General features: G+C 32.7%; 2 protein-coding genes across 6 annotated transcripts in view; both read left to right on the top strand.

The window, feature by feature from the left end:
* mark1 (MAP/microtubule affinity-regulating kinase 1) overlaps window positions 1-19567 on the top strand; it is a 426664-nt gene that overhangs the window by 44081 nt on the left and 363016 nt on the right. For 2 of the 5 annotated variants that reach the window (XR_015520962.1, XR_015520961.1), the window contains one exon: window positions 890-1817. Coding sequence is in view for 3 of the 5 variants with exons in the window: in XM_087302048.1 (XP_087158174.1) it covers window positions 890-1232 (343 nt within the window). In the remaining 2 variants the exon portion in view is untranslated. 5 annotated transcript variants of the gene reach the window in all.
* LOC147838661 (uncharacterized) lies at window positions 8058-12508 on the top strand. Its single transcript, XM_087304838.2, has 2 exons — window positions 8058-9319; window positions 10794-12508. Exon 2 carries the CDS (start codon window positions 11165-11167, stop codon window positions 12506-12508), a length of 1344 nt encoding a protein of 447 aa, XP_087160964.2. The 5' UTR covers window positions 8058-9319; window positions 10794-11164.

Below are 19567 nucleotides of genomic sequence, written 5' to 3'. Positions count from 1 at the left end.
ATTATATTATATTATATTATATTATATTATATTTAAATTTTATTATTGTATTTAAATTTTATATATTTTTATATTATATTTAAATTATTATATTATATTTAAATTATATTGTATTATTTTGAAATTATATTATACTATATTATATATTTAAATATATTATATTTTATTATTTATTTATATTATATTAAAATTACCTTATATTTTATTTCATATTTTATTTTTATTATATTATATTTAAATTATATTATATTTTATATTTATATTATATTATATTTAAATTATTTTTGATGTTTATATTATATTTAAATTGTATTATATTATATTTATATTATATTATATTACTTTTTATTATATTGTATTTCAATTTTATATATTTTTTATATTATATTTAAATTATATTATATTGTATTATATTGAAATTATATTATACTATATTATATATTTAAAATATATTATATTTTATTATTTAATTATCTTATATTTAAATTACCTTATATTTTATTTCATATTATATTATATTTACATTATATTATATTTTATTTCATATTATAATATATTTTATTTCATATTTTATTTTTATTATATTGTATTTAAATTATATAATATATTTATATTATATTTAAATAATTTTTGATATTTATATTATATTTAAATTGTATTATATTATATTTTATATTATATTTTATTTAAATTATATTATATTTTATTTCATATTATATTTTTGAATTATATTATATTATATATTATATTTATGTTATATTATATTTAAATTATATTATATTTAAATTATACTATATTATATATTATATTATATTATATTATATTATATTATATTATATTATATTATATTATATTATCAATCTGAGAATATTATCATGTTTGTGTCCAGGAGTGGTTCTGGAGAGCCTAAGGAGGACGGCCGTGACTCGAAGCCCAGATCTCTGCGCTTCACCTGGAGCATGAAGACCACCTCGTCCCTGGAGCCCGGAGACATGATGCGGGAGATCCGCAAGGTGCTGGACGCCAACAACTGCGACTACGAGCAGCGCGAGCGCTTCCTGCTGTTCTGCGTGCACGGGGACGCGCGGCACGACAGCCTGGTGCAGTGGGAGATGGAGGTCTGCAAACTGCCCCGTCTGTCGCTCAACGGCGTGCGCTTCAAACGCATCTCCGGGACCTCCATCGCCTTCAAGAACATCGCCTCCAAAATCGCCAACGAGCTCAAGCTGTAAGCAGAGGGCTCAGAAATGAAGACTTGCATTAAATATAGGGAAACACTACAAAAAAGGAAGAGAAAAATGAGCAGATGTTAAAGGCTGGTGCTTCATCAAGCCAAACACAACAGAGATAAAGTCCCGGAGAAATCAGCACACTGTCACCGTCGAACTCTGGCCAGAGAAATGATCCTCAACATGTGTCAGAGTTTTCCCCCACGGTGTTATCTCATTTAATAAGTTTCATATGTAGATTTTCCACACTTTATAACTTCAGCATTAAGCATTAATCTTAGGCTGATTTCCTACCCTCGTAACACTATGCTGCCATTTTTCAGAGAAAATAGTGTAACCTATGCAGCGGACAAAATAAAAGTCCCCACACAATGCATCTTGTGTGCAACAGCCATAATTTACTCATCACCAGAGGTGTAAAGAGCATCTAAAAACCATACGTGAGTAAAAGTACAGAGAACTTACTGTAAAAATTACTTTATTACAAGTTACAAGTCATCAATTCCAATAAGACTTGAGTAAAAGTGTTAAAGTATCCGATTTTAAAAGAACTTAAGTATTTTACTCATACTGAATGTAGGTAGAGCTGTCGCCTCACAGCAGGAAGGTCGCTGGGTCGCTGGTTCGATCCTTGGCTCAGCTGGCATTTCTGTGTGGAGTTTGCATCTTCTCCCTGCATTTGCGTGGGTTTCCTCCAGGTGCTCCGGTTTCCCCCACAGTCCAAACACATGCGGTACAGGTGAATTGGGTAGACTAAATTGTCCGTAGTGTATGAGTGTGTGTGTGAGTGAGTGTTTGTGGATAAGTTGGTGGTTCATTCCACTGTGGCGACCCCAAGGGACTAAGCCGACAAGAAAATGAATAAATATAGGCTCAAAGAACACCAAGAAAGGTTTTATTTCCTAATATAGAAATTAAATTGAACACCTCAATGTTTCAATATTGCAGAACAAAATAGTTATGAATTAATTAATTATTCATACATAATTAATTCACCGCCGCCTACGACGACGATGTCTTCATCCATCACGATGTTTCACATTAGACATCGTTCGATGCCAAATTGGACAACATCACCCAACCCTAGTGTGAATGAGTGTGTAGGGGTGTTTCCCAGTACTGGGTAGCGGCTGGAAGGTCATCATATGCTGGAATAGTTGGCGATTCATTCCACTGTGGCGACCCCTGAAATAAAGACTAAGCCAAAGGAAAATGAATGATTGAATAATTAGGCTAAAAATCAATTATTTAATTATTAATTAATTAATTATTCATATATAATTAATTCACCGCCGCCTGCGACGATGATGCCTTCGTCCGTCGCGATGTTTCACATTTGACAACGTTTAATGCCACATTGGTCGACTAACCCTAGTGTCAATGAGTGTGTATGGGTGTTTCCCAGTACTGGGTTGCAGCTAGAAGGGCATCCGCTGTGTAAAACATATGCTGGAATAGTTGGTGGTTCATTCCGCTGTGGCGACCCCAGATGAATAAAGTGATTAAGCTAAAGAAAAGTGAATTAAGGAATGAATGATTAAGCTAAAAAGTAACTCAAATATTCTTAGGTATTATTTAAAAGTAATGCGTTACTTTACTCGTTAATTAGAAAGTAACATTATCCCGTTACGTGTAATGCGCTACCCACAACACTGTCTGTAACCCAACTTATTTAGTTGCCTCATGTCTGATCTGGTTGCTCATTTAGTGAAGTTTATTGATAAACTAATTTGGAGAGGATCACATGCTTATGATTGATCACAGCCGGTCCCGCATTATTACTAAATAATTGACCAATCAGACGATTCGTTAGCCACTATAAATACCCTCAGCTCCATATCACAGCCATCTTGGTTTTGAAGAATCCCCCCTTCCACCCCTACTCCACCTCCTTTCCTAGATGGGTGGCACTGTGGCCCAGTGGTTAGCACTGTTGTCTTACAGCAAGAACGTCACTGGTTCTAGTCCTTAACAAGCCAGCCGACATTTCAATGCGGAGTTTACAAGTTCTCCCCGTGCCGGGTTTCCTCCCACCATCCAAAAACATGCAGCTCAAGTTAATTGACTACTCCAAATCAGCACATAGACATGCTCCTAGTCAGTAGTTCTCTCTTAAAAGCGATCACTATCTGTTCATGAGCGACTACAGCAGGGGAGTTCTCCACATCTACCTGAGCTCAAACTCCCCTCTCGCCCTGCAAATGGGAGGGAGCCCCAGACTCGAGGGTCTTATGAGCTCAGGGCTCTCTCCAGCATGCCAAACACGCTTTATAATCACTCATCAGCGGAGTGTGAACTCTTGAATGGCATCATTTCCCTGCTCATCCTCATCAGTGTGTGTTGAGAGAGCTGGAGTGGCAGTGTGCTGACTTTATTGAGACTTTTCCTAAAGTGAAACATGAGCACCGTTTTGAGTTACTGCTTCTGTAAGCTACTGCTGTAATGTTTAATGGAGACAAAAACAATGATGAATGCAAACTGATGACAGAAAAAAAAAGAAGATCTGGCTTATACAGTACGGTACGCCTGGTTTAAAACAACCATCTTGCAATAATATTGAAACCCTTTCAGGGTCGGCAGGACAACAACGACACACACACAAAAAAAAAAAAACGAGTTATAGTAACAGACTTGAACCGATTGTTTTCCACATGTACAGTTATACGATCTAGAATGTTTTGTTTTTTTTGTTGTATTGAATTGAGCATAGAGTTGTATAATAATACGAGACTTTCAGCCGACTGATGTGCAGGTGTTGTATAGTCACTGTTGAGCTCTGTACAGAGAAACATGTGTCATAGTTTTGTTGCGTTTCCCCCACGGTTTAATCTTATTTAATATGTTTTTATATGTAGATTTTTGACACTTTATAACTTCCAGCATTAAACATTAATCTTAGGCTGACTTCTTACCCTTGCAAGACTGTACTCTGCCTTACAAAAGTCTTGTCGTGAATCCTCCAGTTGTAAGAACAACACATGTTAGCATGACTTCTAGTTGATGATGTGTGAAAATGTCCAATACTGCAGAAGACCTACTGGAACCAAGATTCACATAGAAATCAGTCAAGTTTGGTGAAGGAGACATCATGGTTTGGGGTTTATTCAGTGTGAGAGATCTGCCACATCAACAGCCTGAGGTATCAAGACATCTGTGCTGCCCATTACATTACAAACCACAGGAGAGGGACAATTCTCCAGCTACTTTACTTCAGCCTCCACATCAAAGCTCCTGAAAGCAAAGATGCTCCAGGATTGGCCAGGCTAGTCACCAGACATCAACATTATTGAGCTGATGAAGGAGGAGGTGTTGAAGATGAACAGAAAGACTCTTGATGAACTCTGGGAGTCCTACTGAACGCTTTCTTTGCCATGATGACTTTATTAATCAGTGATGTGAGTCATGTCAGAGATGTATGGATGCAGTCCTCCAAGCTCATGATGGAGTCAGACACAATCTTCATTCTGTCTCCACTGCAGCAGGACTTTATATTCTATACTGGACATTATTTCTGTTCAGTGATGAGACTTTAGTCTGAGCAGAGTCAGACCGCACTGTCCTCATCAAATCAGTCAACATCAAGACATGATCAGATTAATTGAGCTCAAATCAGCAAAATCTAGAGGCCTTCACCTTTCATAGAGACACTTCATCATCAAATCATCAACTAGAAGAACAGATATTACTTCTTAAGACTTGGATAGGCGACAAGACTTTTGTCAGGTAGTGTATGCTGCCATTTTTCATGCAACTTATGCAGCTGACAAAATAAAAGTCCCCACACAGTGCATCTTGTGTGCAATAGCCATATGTTACACATTACATTACGCTGGAAAGGTTGGCGTTTGCTACTTGATTTGCAGACTCCTTTTGTTTTTCATTGAAAAACGACATGCATTGATTGGAGTAGATAACGATCGGGTTTCCACTGGTTGGAGGAATTGTCGTTTTTAATTCAGCGTGAGATTTAGATGTGATCATAACATTTCAGAATTAACGAATAAGTGTTGCGTAGAGCAGGCGAGTGTATTTCCCGCATGCGGAGGGTTTGGATGTGCAGATTAAGCTGGAAGTGATTAATCGAGCGTCGATGTTAACATTCCTCACAGTTAAAAAACGAAACTAAACACTGTCGAGCTGGAGATTAACGAAACCGGCAGAAGCAACTCGATGCAAAATCAATGCTTTGAGTCTTGTTTCTAGTCCAAATATCTCAAAATGCTGGACAAATACAAAGCATTGTGTTGTTTTAAGAAATAATGAGTCAAAATGAAGAGAGTTTTCTAAGAAAACAAGCAAAATAATCTTATTTCAGAGCAAAAACGAGATTATTTTGCTTGTTTTCGTGGAAAAACAATAACTTATATTCATCTTTAAGATTTGTCTTGATTTAGGAATTATGAAGAAGCATTTTCTTGACATGTACAAGATATTGTGTTGCTTTCAGTCATAATGAAGTGAATGTTTCCCTAAAACAGGCGAGGCAGTGGCGCAGTAGGTAGTGCTGTCGCCTCACAGCAAGAAGGTCACTGGTTCAAACCTCGGCTCAGTTGGCGTTTCTGTGTGGAGTTTGCATGTTCTCCCTGCCTTCGCGTGGGTTTCCTCCGGGTGCTCTGGTTTCCCCCACAGTCCAAAGACATGCAGTACAGGTGAATTGGGTAGGCTAAATTGTCCGTAGTGTATGAGTGTGTGTGTGTGAATGTGTGTGTGGATGTTTCCCAGAGATGGGTTGCAGCTGGAAGGGCATCCGCTGCGTAGAAATTTGCTGGATAAGTTGGCGGTTCACTCCGCTGTGGCGACCCTAGATAAATGAAGGGACTAAGCCGACAAGAAAATGAATGAATGTTTTCTAAAACAAGCAATAGGCAGATTATTGAGCTCGTTTTAAGGAAATTTCGCTTTATTTTAACTGATTTCTGAAAACTAAACATTAACTTATGTTCATCTATAAAATGCTTCTTGATTTAAGAATGTTGTAGAAGCATTTTCAAGTACAAAGTGGAAGATACTGTCTTGTTTTTAGAAATAATGAGTCAAAATGAAGTGAAGTTTCCCAAGAAAACAAGCAAAATAACCTTATTTCAAAGCAAAAACGGGATTATTTTGCTTGTTTTCTTAGAAAACTTATTATTTCTAAAAACAAGACAATATTCTTGTTTCTACAACATTCTTAAATCAAGAAGAGAATAGATGAATGTAAGATATCGATTAATTTTCAGAAATAATGCCTTGAAACGAGCTCAATAATCTGCCAATTGCTTGTTTTCATGGAAAACTCACTTCATTTTGACTCATTATTTCTGAAAATGAGACAATAACTTATATTCAGCTATAAAGTTCATCTTGATTTAAGAATTATGAAGTGTTTTCTAGAAAAGTACAAGATATTGTCTTTGCTTTCCTTAAAACAAGTGATTGGCAGATTATTGAGCATGTTTAAAGGAAAACTTTCTTCATTTTGACTCATTATTTCTGAAAACGAAACAATACCATATGTTCATTTATAAAATTCTTCTTGATATAAGAATTATGAAGTATTTTCTGGACAAGTACAAGATATTGTGTTGCTTTCAGTCAAAATGAAGTGAATTTTTCCTTAAAACAAGCAATTGGCAGATTATTGAGCTCGTTTAAAGGCAATTTCACCTTAATTTAACTCATTATTTCTAAAAACTAAACAATATCTTACATTCATCTATTCTTTTCTTGATTTTAGAATGTTGTAGAAGCATTTTCAAGTACAAAGTGCAAGATACTGTCTTGTTTTTAGAAATAATGAGTCAAAATGAAGTGAAGATTTCCAAGAAAACAAGCAAAATAACCTTATTTCAAAGCAAAAACTGGATTATTTTGCTTGTTTTCGTGGAAGAACTCACTTTATTTTGACTCATTATTTCTGAAAACGAAACAATAACATGTATTCAGCTCTAAAATTCGTCTTGATTTAGGAATTATGAAGTGTTTTTTAAACAAGTACAAGATATTGTCTTGTTTTCAGATGTGTTGAGTCAAAATGAAGAGAATTGTTCCTTAAAACAAGCAATAGGCAGATTATTGAGCTTGCTTTAAGGAAAACTTCACTTCATTTTGACTCAATATTTCTGAGAGCAACACAATATCTTGTACTTGTCTTGAAAATGCTTCTTGATTTAAGAATGTTGAAGAAGCATTTTCAAGTACAAAGTGCAAATTATTGTGTTGCTTTCAGAAATATTAAGTCATAATTAAGGTAATTTTTTCTTAAAACGAGCAACAGGCAGATTGTTGAGCTTGCTCTCAGGTAAAAATCACTTCATTTTGACTCGTTATTTCTAAAAGCAAGACAATATTTCACACTCATGTAGAAAATGCTTCTTGCTGTAAGTATTTTTAGCTGTATTCAGACTGAAACGAGAGAAATCTCCTGTTTTTGCTGCGCTGTGACTCGTAGAAGTTTATTTCTGAAGCCATTTTATGCCTTCCTGTTTTATTAGCTGTAGAAACTCACCCAGAGAACGCATGACGATTTGCTTTATGTTGAAATGTCTGTTGTTTTGTATTAAGTGATGAAGATGATGGATTACGACCACTCGTACTGGTACTGTCCTTTGGTACTGAAGGCTACACGTGCAATGCTGTCTATGTTGTATTACTGTAAAGCTGAAACACAAGGGGTCGTGAGTGACTGCACACTTTCAAGGGAAGATTTCTGTAGTTTGAGAGGAAGGATTTAGCAAGACTGTGATTTTAAAAAGCTCCGAGAGGCGATGAATGTTCAACTGTGATGTTTTCATTTTGTGATGGTACATTTCCAGGACTTTTATTTTGTTTTTTGTTCGTTTTTTTTTTAATGGCTGTATTGAGATGGGAAGCAAACTGAAGGCTGAGGATCTCCAAAAAATGAATAATAATGCAATTAACTCTTCAACACATGTCATCCTTCCACACACACTTCCCATTTATTCTCTCTCTCGACATGGTACTGTACATTTCTGCGGAAAAATCCCTTGGGCCACTGTGGTTCAGTCCCACTGGAGCACATTAAAGCTTACTTGAAATGAGTCTTTGAACCCAATGTGTTGTGTCCTTCTTTCCCCGCTTCAACAACCAGTGAAGTGTTCAGTATTTGACAATCTCATCTGAAAAAAGAAAAGCTGGAACATAATGTAGCCCAACATTAATCACTTTATATATTGATGATCCAGGATCAACATCATTCAAATTATATATTGATGATCCAGGATCAACATTGATCAATTTATATATTGATGATCCAGGATCAACATTGGTCAATTTATATATTGATGATCCAGGATCAACATCAGTCAATTTATATATTGATGATCCAGGATCAACATTGATCAATTTATATATTGATGATCCAGGATCAACATTGGTCAATTTATATATTGATGATCCAGGATCAACATCAGTCAATTTATATATTGATGATCCAGGATCAACATCGGTCAATTTATATATTGATGATCCAGGATCAACATCGGTCAATTTATATATTGATGATCCAGGATCAACATCGGTCAATTTATATATTGATGATCCAGGATCAACATCGGTCAATTTATATATTGATGATCCAGGATCAACATCGGTCAATTTATATATTGATGATCCAGGATCAACATTGATCAATTTATATATTGATGATCCAGGATCAACATTGGTCAATTTATATATTGATGATCCAGGATCAACATCAGTCAATTTACATATTGATGATCCAGGATCAACATCAGTCAATTTATATATTGATGATCCAGGATCAACATCAGTCAATTTATATATTGATGATCCAGGATCAACATTGATCAATTTATATATTGATGATCCAGGATCAACATTGATCAATTTATATATTGATGATCCAGGATCAACATTGATCAATTTATATATTGATGATCCAGGATCAACATCAGTCAATTTATATATTGATGATCCAGGATCAACATTGATCAATTTATATATTGATGATCCAGGATCAACATCGGTCAATTTATATATTGATGATCCAGGATCAACATGTCAATTTATATATTGATGATCCAGGATCAACATTGGTCAATTTACATATTGATGATCCAGGATCAACAGTAGTCAATTTATATATTGATGATCCAGGATCAACATTGGTCAATTTATATATTGATGATCCAGGATCAACATCAGTTAATTTATATATTGATGATCCAGGATCAACATTGGTCAATTTATATATTGATGATCCAGGATCAACATCAGTTAATTTATATATTGATGATCCAGGATCAACATCAGTCAATTTATATATTGATGATCCAGGATCAACATCAGTCAATTTATATATTGATGATCCAGGATCAACATCGGTCAATTTACATATTGATGATCCAGGATCAACATTGATCAATTTATATATTGATGATCCAGGATCAACATCGGTCAATTTATATATTGATGATCCAGGATCAACATCGGTCAATTTATATATTGATGATCCAGGATCAACATTGATCAATTTATATATTGATGATCCAGGATCAACATCGGTCAATTTATATATTGATGATCCAGGATCAACATGTCAATTTATATATTGATGATCCAGGATCAACATTGGTCAATTTATATATTGATGATCCAGGATCAACAGTAGTCAATTTATATATTGATGATCCAGGATCAACATCAGTCAATTTATACATTGATGATCCAGGATCAACATTGATCAATTTATATATTGATGATCCAGGATCAACATCGGTCAATTTATATATTGATGATCCAGGATCAACATCAGTCAATTTATATATTGATGATCCAGGATCAACATCAGTCAATTTATATATTGATGATCCAGGATCAACATCGGTCAATTTACATATTGATGATCCAGGATCAACATCGGTCAATTTACATATTGATGATCCAGGATCAACATCGGTCAATTTACATATTGATGATCCAGGATCAACATGTCAATTTATATATTGATGATCCAGGATCAACATTAGTCAATTTATATATTGATGATCCAGGATCAACATCGGTCAATTTATATATTGATGATCCAGGATCAACATTGATCAATTTATATATTGATGATCCAGGATCAACATCAGTCAATTTATATATTGATGATCCAGGATCAACATTGATCAATTTATATATTGATGATCCAGGATCAACATCAGTCAATTTATATATTGATGATCCAGGATCAACATTGGTCAATTTATATATTGATGATCCAGGATCAACATCAGTCAATTTACATATTGATGATCCAGGATCAACATCAGTCAATTTATATATTGATGATCCAGGATCAACATGTCAATTTATTTATTGATGATCCAGGATCAACATTAGTCAATTTATATATTGATGATCCAGGATCAACATCAGTCAATTTATATATTGATGATCCAGGATCAACATTGATCAATTTATATATTGATGATCCAGGATCAACATCAGTCAATTTATATATTGATGATCCAGGATCAACATCAGTCAATTTATATATTGATGATCCAGGATCAACAGTAGTCAATTTATATATTGATGATCCAGGATCAACATTAGTCAATTTATATATTGATGATCCAGGATCAACATGTCAATTTATATATTGATGATCCAGGATCAACATTGGTCAATTTATATATCGATGATCCAGGATCAACATTGGTCAATTTATATATTGATGATCCAGGATCAACATTGATCAATTTATATATTGATGATCCAGGATCAACATCAGTCAATTTATATATTGATGATCCAGGATCAACATCAGTCAATTTATATATTGATGATCCAGGATCAACAGTAGTCAATTTATATATTGATGATCCAGGATCAACATTAGTCAATTTATATATTGATGATCCAGGATCAACATGTCAATTTATATATTGATGATCCAGGATCAACATTGATCAATTTATATATTGATGATCCAGGATCAACATCAGTCAATTTATATATTGATGATCCAGGATCAACATGTCAATTTATATATTGATGATCCAGGATCAACATTGATCAATTTATATATTGATGATCCAGGATCAACATCAGTCAATTTATATATTGATGATCCAGGATCAACATCAGTCAATTTATATATTGATGATCCAGGATCAACATCAGTCAATTTATATATTGATGATCCAGGATCAACATCAGTCAATTTATATATTGATGATCCAGGATCAACATCAGTCAATTTATATATTGATGATCCAGGATCAACATCAGTCAATTTATATATTGATGATCCAGGATCAACAGTAGTCAATTTATATATTGATGATCCAGGATCAACATCAGTCAATTTATATATTGATGATCCAGGATCAACATCAGTCAATTTATATATTGATGATCCAGGATCAACATCAGTCAATTTATATATTGATGATCCAGGATCAACATCAGTCAATTTATATATCGATGATCCAGGATCAACATTAGTCAATTTATATATTGATGATCCAGGATCAACAGTAGTCAATTTATATATTGATGATCCAGGATCAACATCGGTCAATTTACATATTGATGATCCAGGATCAACATCAGTCAATTTATATATTGATGATCCAGGATCAACATCAGTCAATTTATATATTGATGATCCAGGATCAACATTAGTCAATTTATATATTGATGATCCAGGATCAACATCAGTCAATTTACATATTGATGATCCAGGATCAACATCAGTCAATTTATATATTGATGATCCAGGATCAACATTGGTCAATTTATATATTGATGATCCAGGATCAACATCAGACAATTTACATATTGATGATCCAGGATCAACATCAGTCAATTTATATATTGATGATCCAGGATCAACAGTAGTCAATTTCTATATTGATGATCCAGGATCAACATCAGTCAATTTATATATTGATGATCCAGGATCAACATCAGTCAATTTACATATTGATGATCCAGGATCAACATCAGTCAATTTATATATTGATGATCCAGGATCAACATTGGTCAATTTATATATTGATGATCCAGGATCAACATCAGTCAATTTATATATTGATGATCCAGGATCAACATTGGTCAATTTATATATTGATGATCCAGGATCAACATCAGTCAATTTATATATTGATGATCCAGGATCAACATCAGACAATTTACATATTGATGATCCAGGATCAACATCAGTCAATTTATATATTGATGATCCAGGATCAACAGTAGTCAATTTCTATATTGATGATCCAGGATCAACAGTAGTCAATTTCTATATTGATAATCCAGGATAAACATCAGACAATTTATATATTGATGATCCAGGATCAACATCAGTCAATTTCTATATTGATGATCCAGGATCAACAGTAGTCAATTTATATATTGATGATCCAGGATCAACATTAGTCAATTTATATATTGATGATCCAGGATCAACATCAGTCAATTTATATATTGATGATCCAGGATCAACATCGGTCAATTTCTATATTGATGATCCAGGATCAACATCAGTCAATTTATATATTGATGATCCAGGATCAACATTGGTCAATTTATATATTGATGATCCAGGATCAACAGTAGTCAATTTATATATTGATGATCCAGGATCAACATCAGTCAATTTATATATTGATGATCCAGGATCAACAGTAGTCAATTTATATATTGATGATCCAGGATCGACATCATTCAATTTATATATTGATGATCCAGGATCAACATCAGTCAATTTATATATTGATGATCCAGGATCAACATCAGTCAATTTATATATTGATGATCCAGGATCAACATCATTCAATTTATATATTGATGATCCAGGATCAACATTGATCAATTTATATATTGATGATCCAGGATCAACATCAGTCAATTTATATATTGATGATCCAGGATCAACATCAGTCAATTTATATATTGATGATCCAGGATCAACAATGGTCAATTTATATATTGATGATCCAGGATCAACATTAGTCAATTTATATATTGATGATCCAGGATCAACATTGGTCAATTTATATATTGATGATCCAGGATCAACATCAGTCAATTTATATATTGATGATCCAGGATCAACAGTAGTCAATTTATATATTGATGATCCAGGATCAACATCGGTCAATTTATATATTGATGATCCAGGATCAACATCGGTCAATTTATATATTGATGATCCAGGATCAACAGTAGTCAATTTATATATTGATGATCCAGGATCAACATCGGTCAATTTATATATTGATGATCCAGGATCAACAGTAGTCAATTTATATATTGATGATCCAGGATCAACATCGGTCAATTTATATATTGATGATCCAGGATCAACATCGGTCAATTTATATATTGATGATCCAGGATCAACATTGATCAATTTATATATTGATGATCCAGGATCAACATCAGTCAATTTATATATTGATGATCCAGGATCAACATCGGTCAATTTATATATTGATGATCCAGGATCAACATCAGTCAATTTATATATTGATGATCCAGGATCAACATTGATCAATTTATATATTGATGATCCAGGATCAACATCAGTCAATTTATATATTGATGATCCAGGATCAACATCAGTCAATTTATATATTGATGATCCAGGATCAACATCAGTCAATTTATATATTGATGATCCAGGATCAACATTGATCAATTTATATATTGATGATCCAGGATCAACATTAGTCAATTTATATATTGATGATCCAGGATCAACAGTAGTCAATTTATATATTGATGATCCAGGATCAACATTAGTCAATTTATATATTGATGATCCAGGATCAACATTGGTCAATTTCTATATTGATGATCCAGGATCAACATTGGTCAATTTATATATTGATGATCCAGGATCAACATTGATCAATTTATATATTGATGATCCAGGATCAACATTAGTCAATTTATATATTGATGATCCAGGATCAACATTAGTCAATTTATATATTGATGATCCAGGATCAACATTGGTCAATTTATATATTGATGATCCAGGATCAACATCAGTCAATTTATATATTGATGATCCAGGATCAACATCAGTCAATTTATATATTGATGATCCAGGATCAACATCAGTCAATTTATATATTGATGATCCAGGATCAACATTAGTCAATTTCTATATTGATGATCCAGGATCAACATTGGTCAATTTATATATTGATGATCCAGGATCAACATTGATCAATTTATATATTGATGATCCAGGATCAACATTGGTCAATTTATATATTGATGATCCAGGATCAACATTAGTCAATTTATATATTGATGATCCAGGATCAACATCAGTCAATTTATATATTGATGATCCAGGATCAACATCAGTCAATTTATATATTGATGATCCAGGATCAACATCAGTCAATTTATATATCGATGATCCAGGATCAACATTAGTCAATTTATATATTGATGATCCAGGATCAACAGTAGTCAATTTATATATTGATGATCCAGGATCAACATCGGTCAATTTACATATTGATGATCCAGGATCAACATCGGTCAATTTACATATTGATGATCCAGGATCAACATTAGTCAATTTATATATTGATGATCCAGGATCAACATCAGTCAATTTACATATTGATGATCCAGGATCAACATCAGTCAATTTATATATTGATGATCCAGGATCAACATCAGACAATTTACATATTGATGATCCAGGATCAACATCAGTCAATTTATATATTGATGATCCAGGATCAACATCAGTCAATTTATATATTGATGATCCAGGATCAACATCGGTCAATTTATATATTGATGATCCAGGATCAACATTAGTCAATTTATATATTGATGATCCAGGATCAACATCAGTCAATTTATATATTGATGATCCAGGATCAACATCAGTCAATTTATATATTGATGATCCAGGATCAACATTGATCAATTTATATATTGATGATCCAGGATCAACATGTCAATTTATATATTGATGATCCAGGATCAACATTGGTCAATTTATATATTGATGATCCAGGATCAACAGTAGTCAATTTATATATTGATGATCCAGGATCAACATCAGTCAATTTATATATTGATGATCCAGGATCAACATCAGTCAATTTATACATTGATGATCCAGGATCAACATTGATCAATTTATATATTGATGATCCAGGATCAACATCGGTCAATTTATATATTGATGATCCAGGATCAACATCAGTCAATTTATATATTGATGATCCAGGATCAACATCAGTCAATTTATATATTGATGATCCAGGATCAACATCAGTCAATTTATACATTGATTATCCAGGATCAACATTGATCAATTTATATATTGATGATCCAGGATCAACATCAGTCAATTTACATATTGATGATCCAGGATCAACATCGGTCAATTTACATATTCATGATCCAGGATCAACATCGGTCAATTTACTTATTGATGATCCAGGATCAACATGTCAATTTATATATTGATGATCCAGGATCAACATTAGTCAATTTATATATTGATGATCCAGGATCAACATCGGTCAATTTATATATTGATGATCCAGGATCAACATTGATCAATTTATATATTGATGATCCAGGATCAACATCAGTCAATTTATATATTGATGATCCAGGATCAACATTGATCAATTTATATATTGATGATCCAGGATCAATATCGGTCAGTTTATATATTGATGATCCAGGATCAACATCGGTCAATTTATACATTGATGATCCAGGATCAACATTGATCAATTTATATATTGATGATCCAGGATCAACATCAGTCAATTTATATATTGATGATCCAGGATCAACATCAGTCAATTTATATATTGATGATCCAGGATCAACATCAGTCAATTTATATATTGATGATCCAGGATCAACATCAGTCAATTTATATATTGATGATCCAGGATCAACATTGGTCAATTTATATATTGATGATCCAGGATCAACATCAGTCAATTTACATATTGATGATCCAGGATCAACATCAGTCAATTTATATATTGATGATCCAGGATCAACATCAGTCAATTTATATATTGATGATCCAGGATCAACATTGGTCAATTTATATATTGATGATCCAGGATCAACATCAGTCAATTTACATATTGATGATCCAGGATCAACATCAGTCAATTTATATATTGATGATCCAGGATCAACATCAGTCAATTTATATATTGATGATCCAGGATCAACATTGATCAATTTATATATGGATGATCCAGGATCAACATCAGTCAATTTATATATTGATGATCCAGGATCAACATTAGTCAATTTATATATTGATGATCCAGGATCAACATTGATCAATTTATATATTGATGATCCAGGATCAACATTGATCAATTTATATATTGATGATCCAGGATCAACATCAGTCAATTTATATATTGATGATCCAGGATCAACATCAGTCAATTTATATATTGATGATCCAGGATCAACAGTAGTCAATTTATATATTGATGATCCAGGATCAACATTAGTCAATTTATATATTGATGATCCAGGATCAACATGTCAATTTATATATTGATGATCCAGGATCAACATTGGTCAATTTATATATTGATGATCCAGGATCAACATTGATCAATTTATATATTGATGATCCAGGATCAATATCAGTCAATTTATATATTGATGGTCCAGGATCAACATTGATCAATTTATATATTGATGATCCAGGATCAACAATGGTCAATTTATATATTGATGATCCAGGATCAACATTGATCAATTTATATATTGATGATCCAGGATCAACATCAGTCAATTTATATATTGATGATCCAGGATCAACATGTCAATTTATATATTGATGATCCAGGATCAACATTGATCAATTTATATATTGATGATCCAGGATCAACATGTCAATTTATATATTGATGATCCAGGATCAACATTGATCAATTTATATATTGATGATCCAGGATCAACATTAGTCAATTTATATATTGATGATCCAGGATCAACATCAGTCAATTTATATATTGATGATCCAGGATCAACATCAGTCAATTTATATATTGATGATCCAGGATCAACATCAGTCAATTTATATATTGATGATCCAGGATCAACATCGGTCAATTTATATATTGATGATCCAGAATCAACATTAGTCAATTTATATATTGATGATCCAGGATCAACATCAGTCAATTTATATATTGATGATCCAGGATCAACATCAGTCAATTTATATATTGATGATCCAGGATCAACATTAGTCAATTTATATATTGATGATCCAGGATCAACATCGGTCAATTTATATATTGATGATCCAGGATCAACATTGATCAATTTATATATTGATGATCCAGGATCAACATCAGTCAATTTATATATTGATGATCCAGGATCAACATCAGTCAATTTATATATTGATGATCCAGGATCAACATCAGTCAATTTATATATTGATGATCCAGGATCAACATTAGTCAATTTATATATTGATGATCCAGGATCAACATCAGTCAATTTATATATTGATGATCCAGGATCAACATTGATCAATTTATATATTGATGATCCAGGATCAACATCAGTCAATTTATATATTGATGATCCAGGATCAACATCAGTTAATTTATATATTGATGATCCAGGATCAACATTGGTCAATTTATATATTGATGATCCAGGATCAACATCAGTCAATTTATATATTGATGATCCAGGATCAACATCAGTCAATTTATATATTGATGATCCAGGATCAACATTGATCAATTTATATATTGATGATCCAGGATCAACATTGGTCAATTTATATATTGATGATCCAGGATCAACATCAGTCAATTTACATATTGATGATCCAGGATCAACATCAGTCAATTTATATATTGATGATCCAGGATCAACATCAGTCAATTTATATATTGATGATCCAGGATCAACATTGATCAATTTATATATTGATGATCCAGGATCAACATTGATCAATTTATATATTGATGATCCAGGATCAACATTGATCAATTTATATATTGATGATCCAGGATCAACATCAGTCAATTTATATATTGATGATCCAGGATCAACATTGATCAATTTATATATTGATGATCCAGGATCAACATCGGTCAATTTATATATTGATGATCCAGGATCAACATTGGTCAATTTACATATTGATGATCCAGGATCAACAGTAGTCAATTTATATATTGATGATCCAGGATCAACATTGGTCAATTTATATATTGATGATCCAGGATCAACATCAGTTAATTTATATATTGATGATCCAGGATCAACATTGGTCAATTTATATATTGATGATCCAGGATCAACAGTAGTCAATTTATATATTGATGATCCAGGATCAACATCAGTTAATTTATATATTGATGATCCAGGATCAACATTGGTCAATTTATATATTGATGATCCAGGATCAACATCAGTTAATTTATATATTGATGATCCAGGATCAACATCAGTCAATTTATATATTGATGATCCAGGATCAACATCAGTCAATTTATATATTGATGATCCAGGATCAACATCGGTCAATTTACATATTGATGATCCAGGATCAACATTGATCAATTTATATATTGATGATCCAGGATCAACATCGGTCAATTTATATATTGATGATCCAGGATCAACATGTCAATTTATATATTGATGATCCAGGATCAACATTGGTCAATTTATATATTGATGATCCAGGATCAACAGTAGTCAATTTATATATTGATGATCCAGGATCAACATCAGTCAATTTATATATTGATGATCCAGGATCAACATCAGTCAATTTATACATTGATGATCCAGGATCAACATTGATCAATTTATATATTGATGATCCAGGATCAACATCGGTCAATTTATATATTGATGATCCAGGATCAACATCAGTCAATTTATATATTGATGATCCAGGATCAACATCAGTCAATTTATATATTGATGATCCAGGATCAACATCGGTCAATTTACATATTGATGATCCAGGATCAACATCGGTCAATTTACATATTGATGATCCAGGATCAACATCGGTCAATTTACATATTGATGATCCAGGATCAACATGTCAATTTATATATTGATGATCCAGGATCAACATTAGTCAATTTATATATTGATGATCCAGGATCAACATCGGTCAATTTATATATTGATGATCCAGGATCAACATTGATCAATTTATATATTGATGATCCAGGATCAACATCAGTCAATTTATATATTGATGATCCAGGATCAACATTGATCAATTTATATATTGATGATCCAGGATCAACATCAGTCAATTTATATATTGATGATCCAGGATCAACATTGGTCAATTTATA

This window comes from Danio rerio, chromosome 22 (assembly GCF_052040795.2).
Source record: "Danio rerio strain M-AB ecotype USA chromosome 22, GRCz13ab, whole genome shotgun sequence".
Taxonomy (NCBI): Eukaryota; Metazoa; Chordata; class Actinopteri; order Cypriniformes; family Danionidae; genus Danio; species Danio rerio.
The sequence above is the reverse complement of the archived record's forward strand: the minus strand, read 5'-3'. Positions and strand labels throughout refer to the sequence as shown.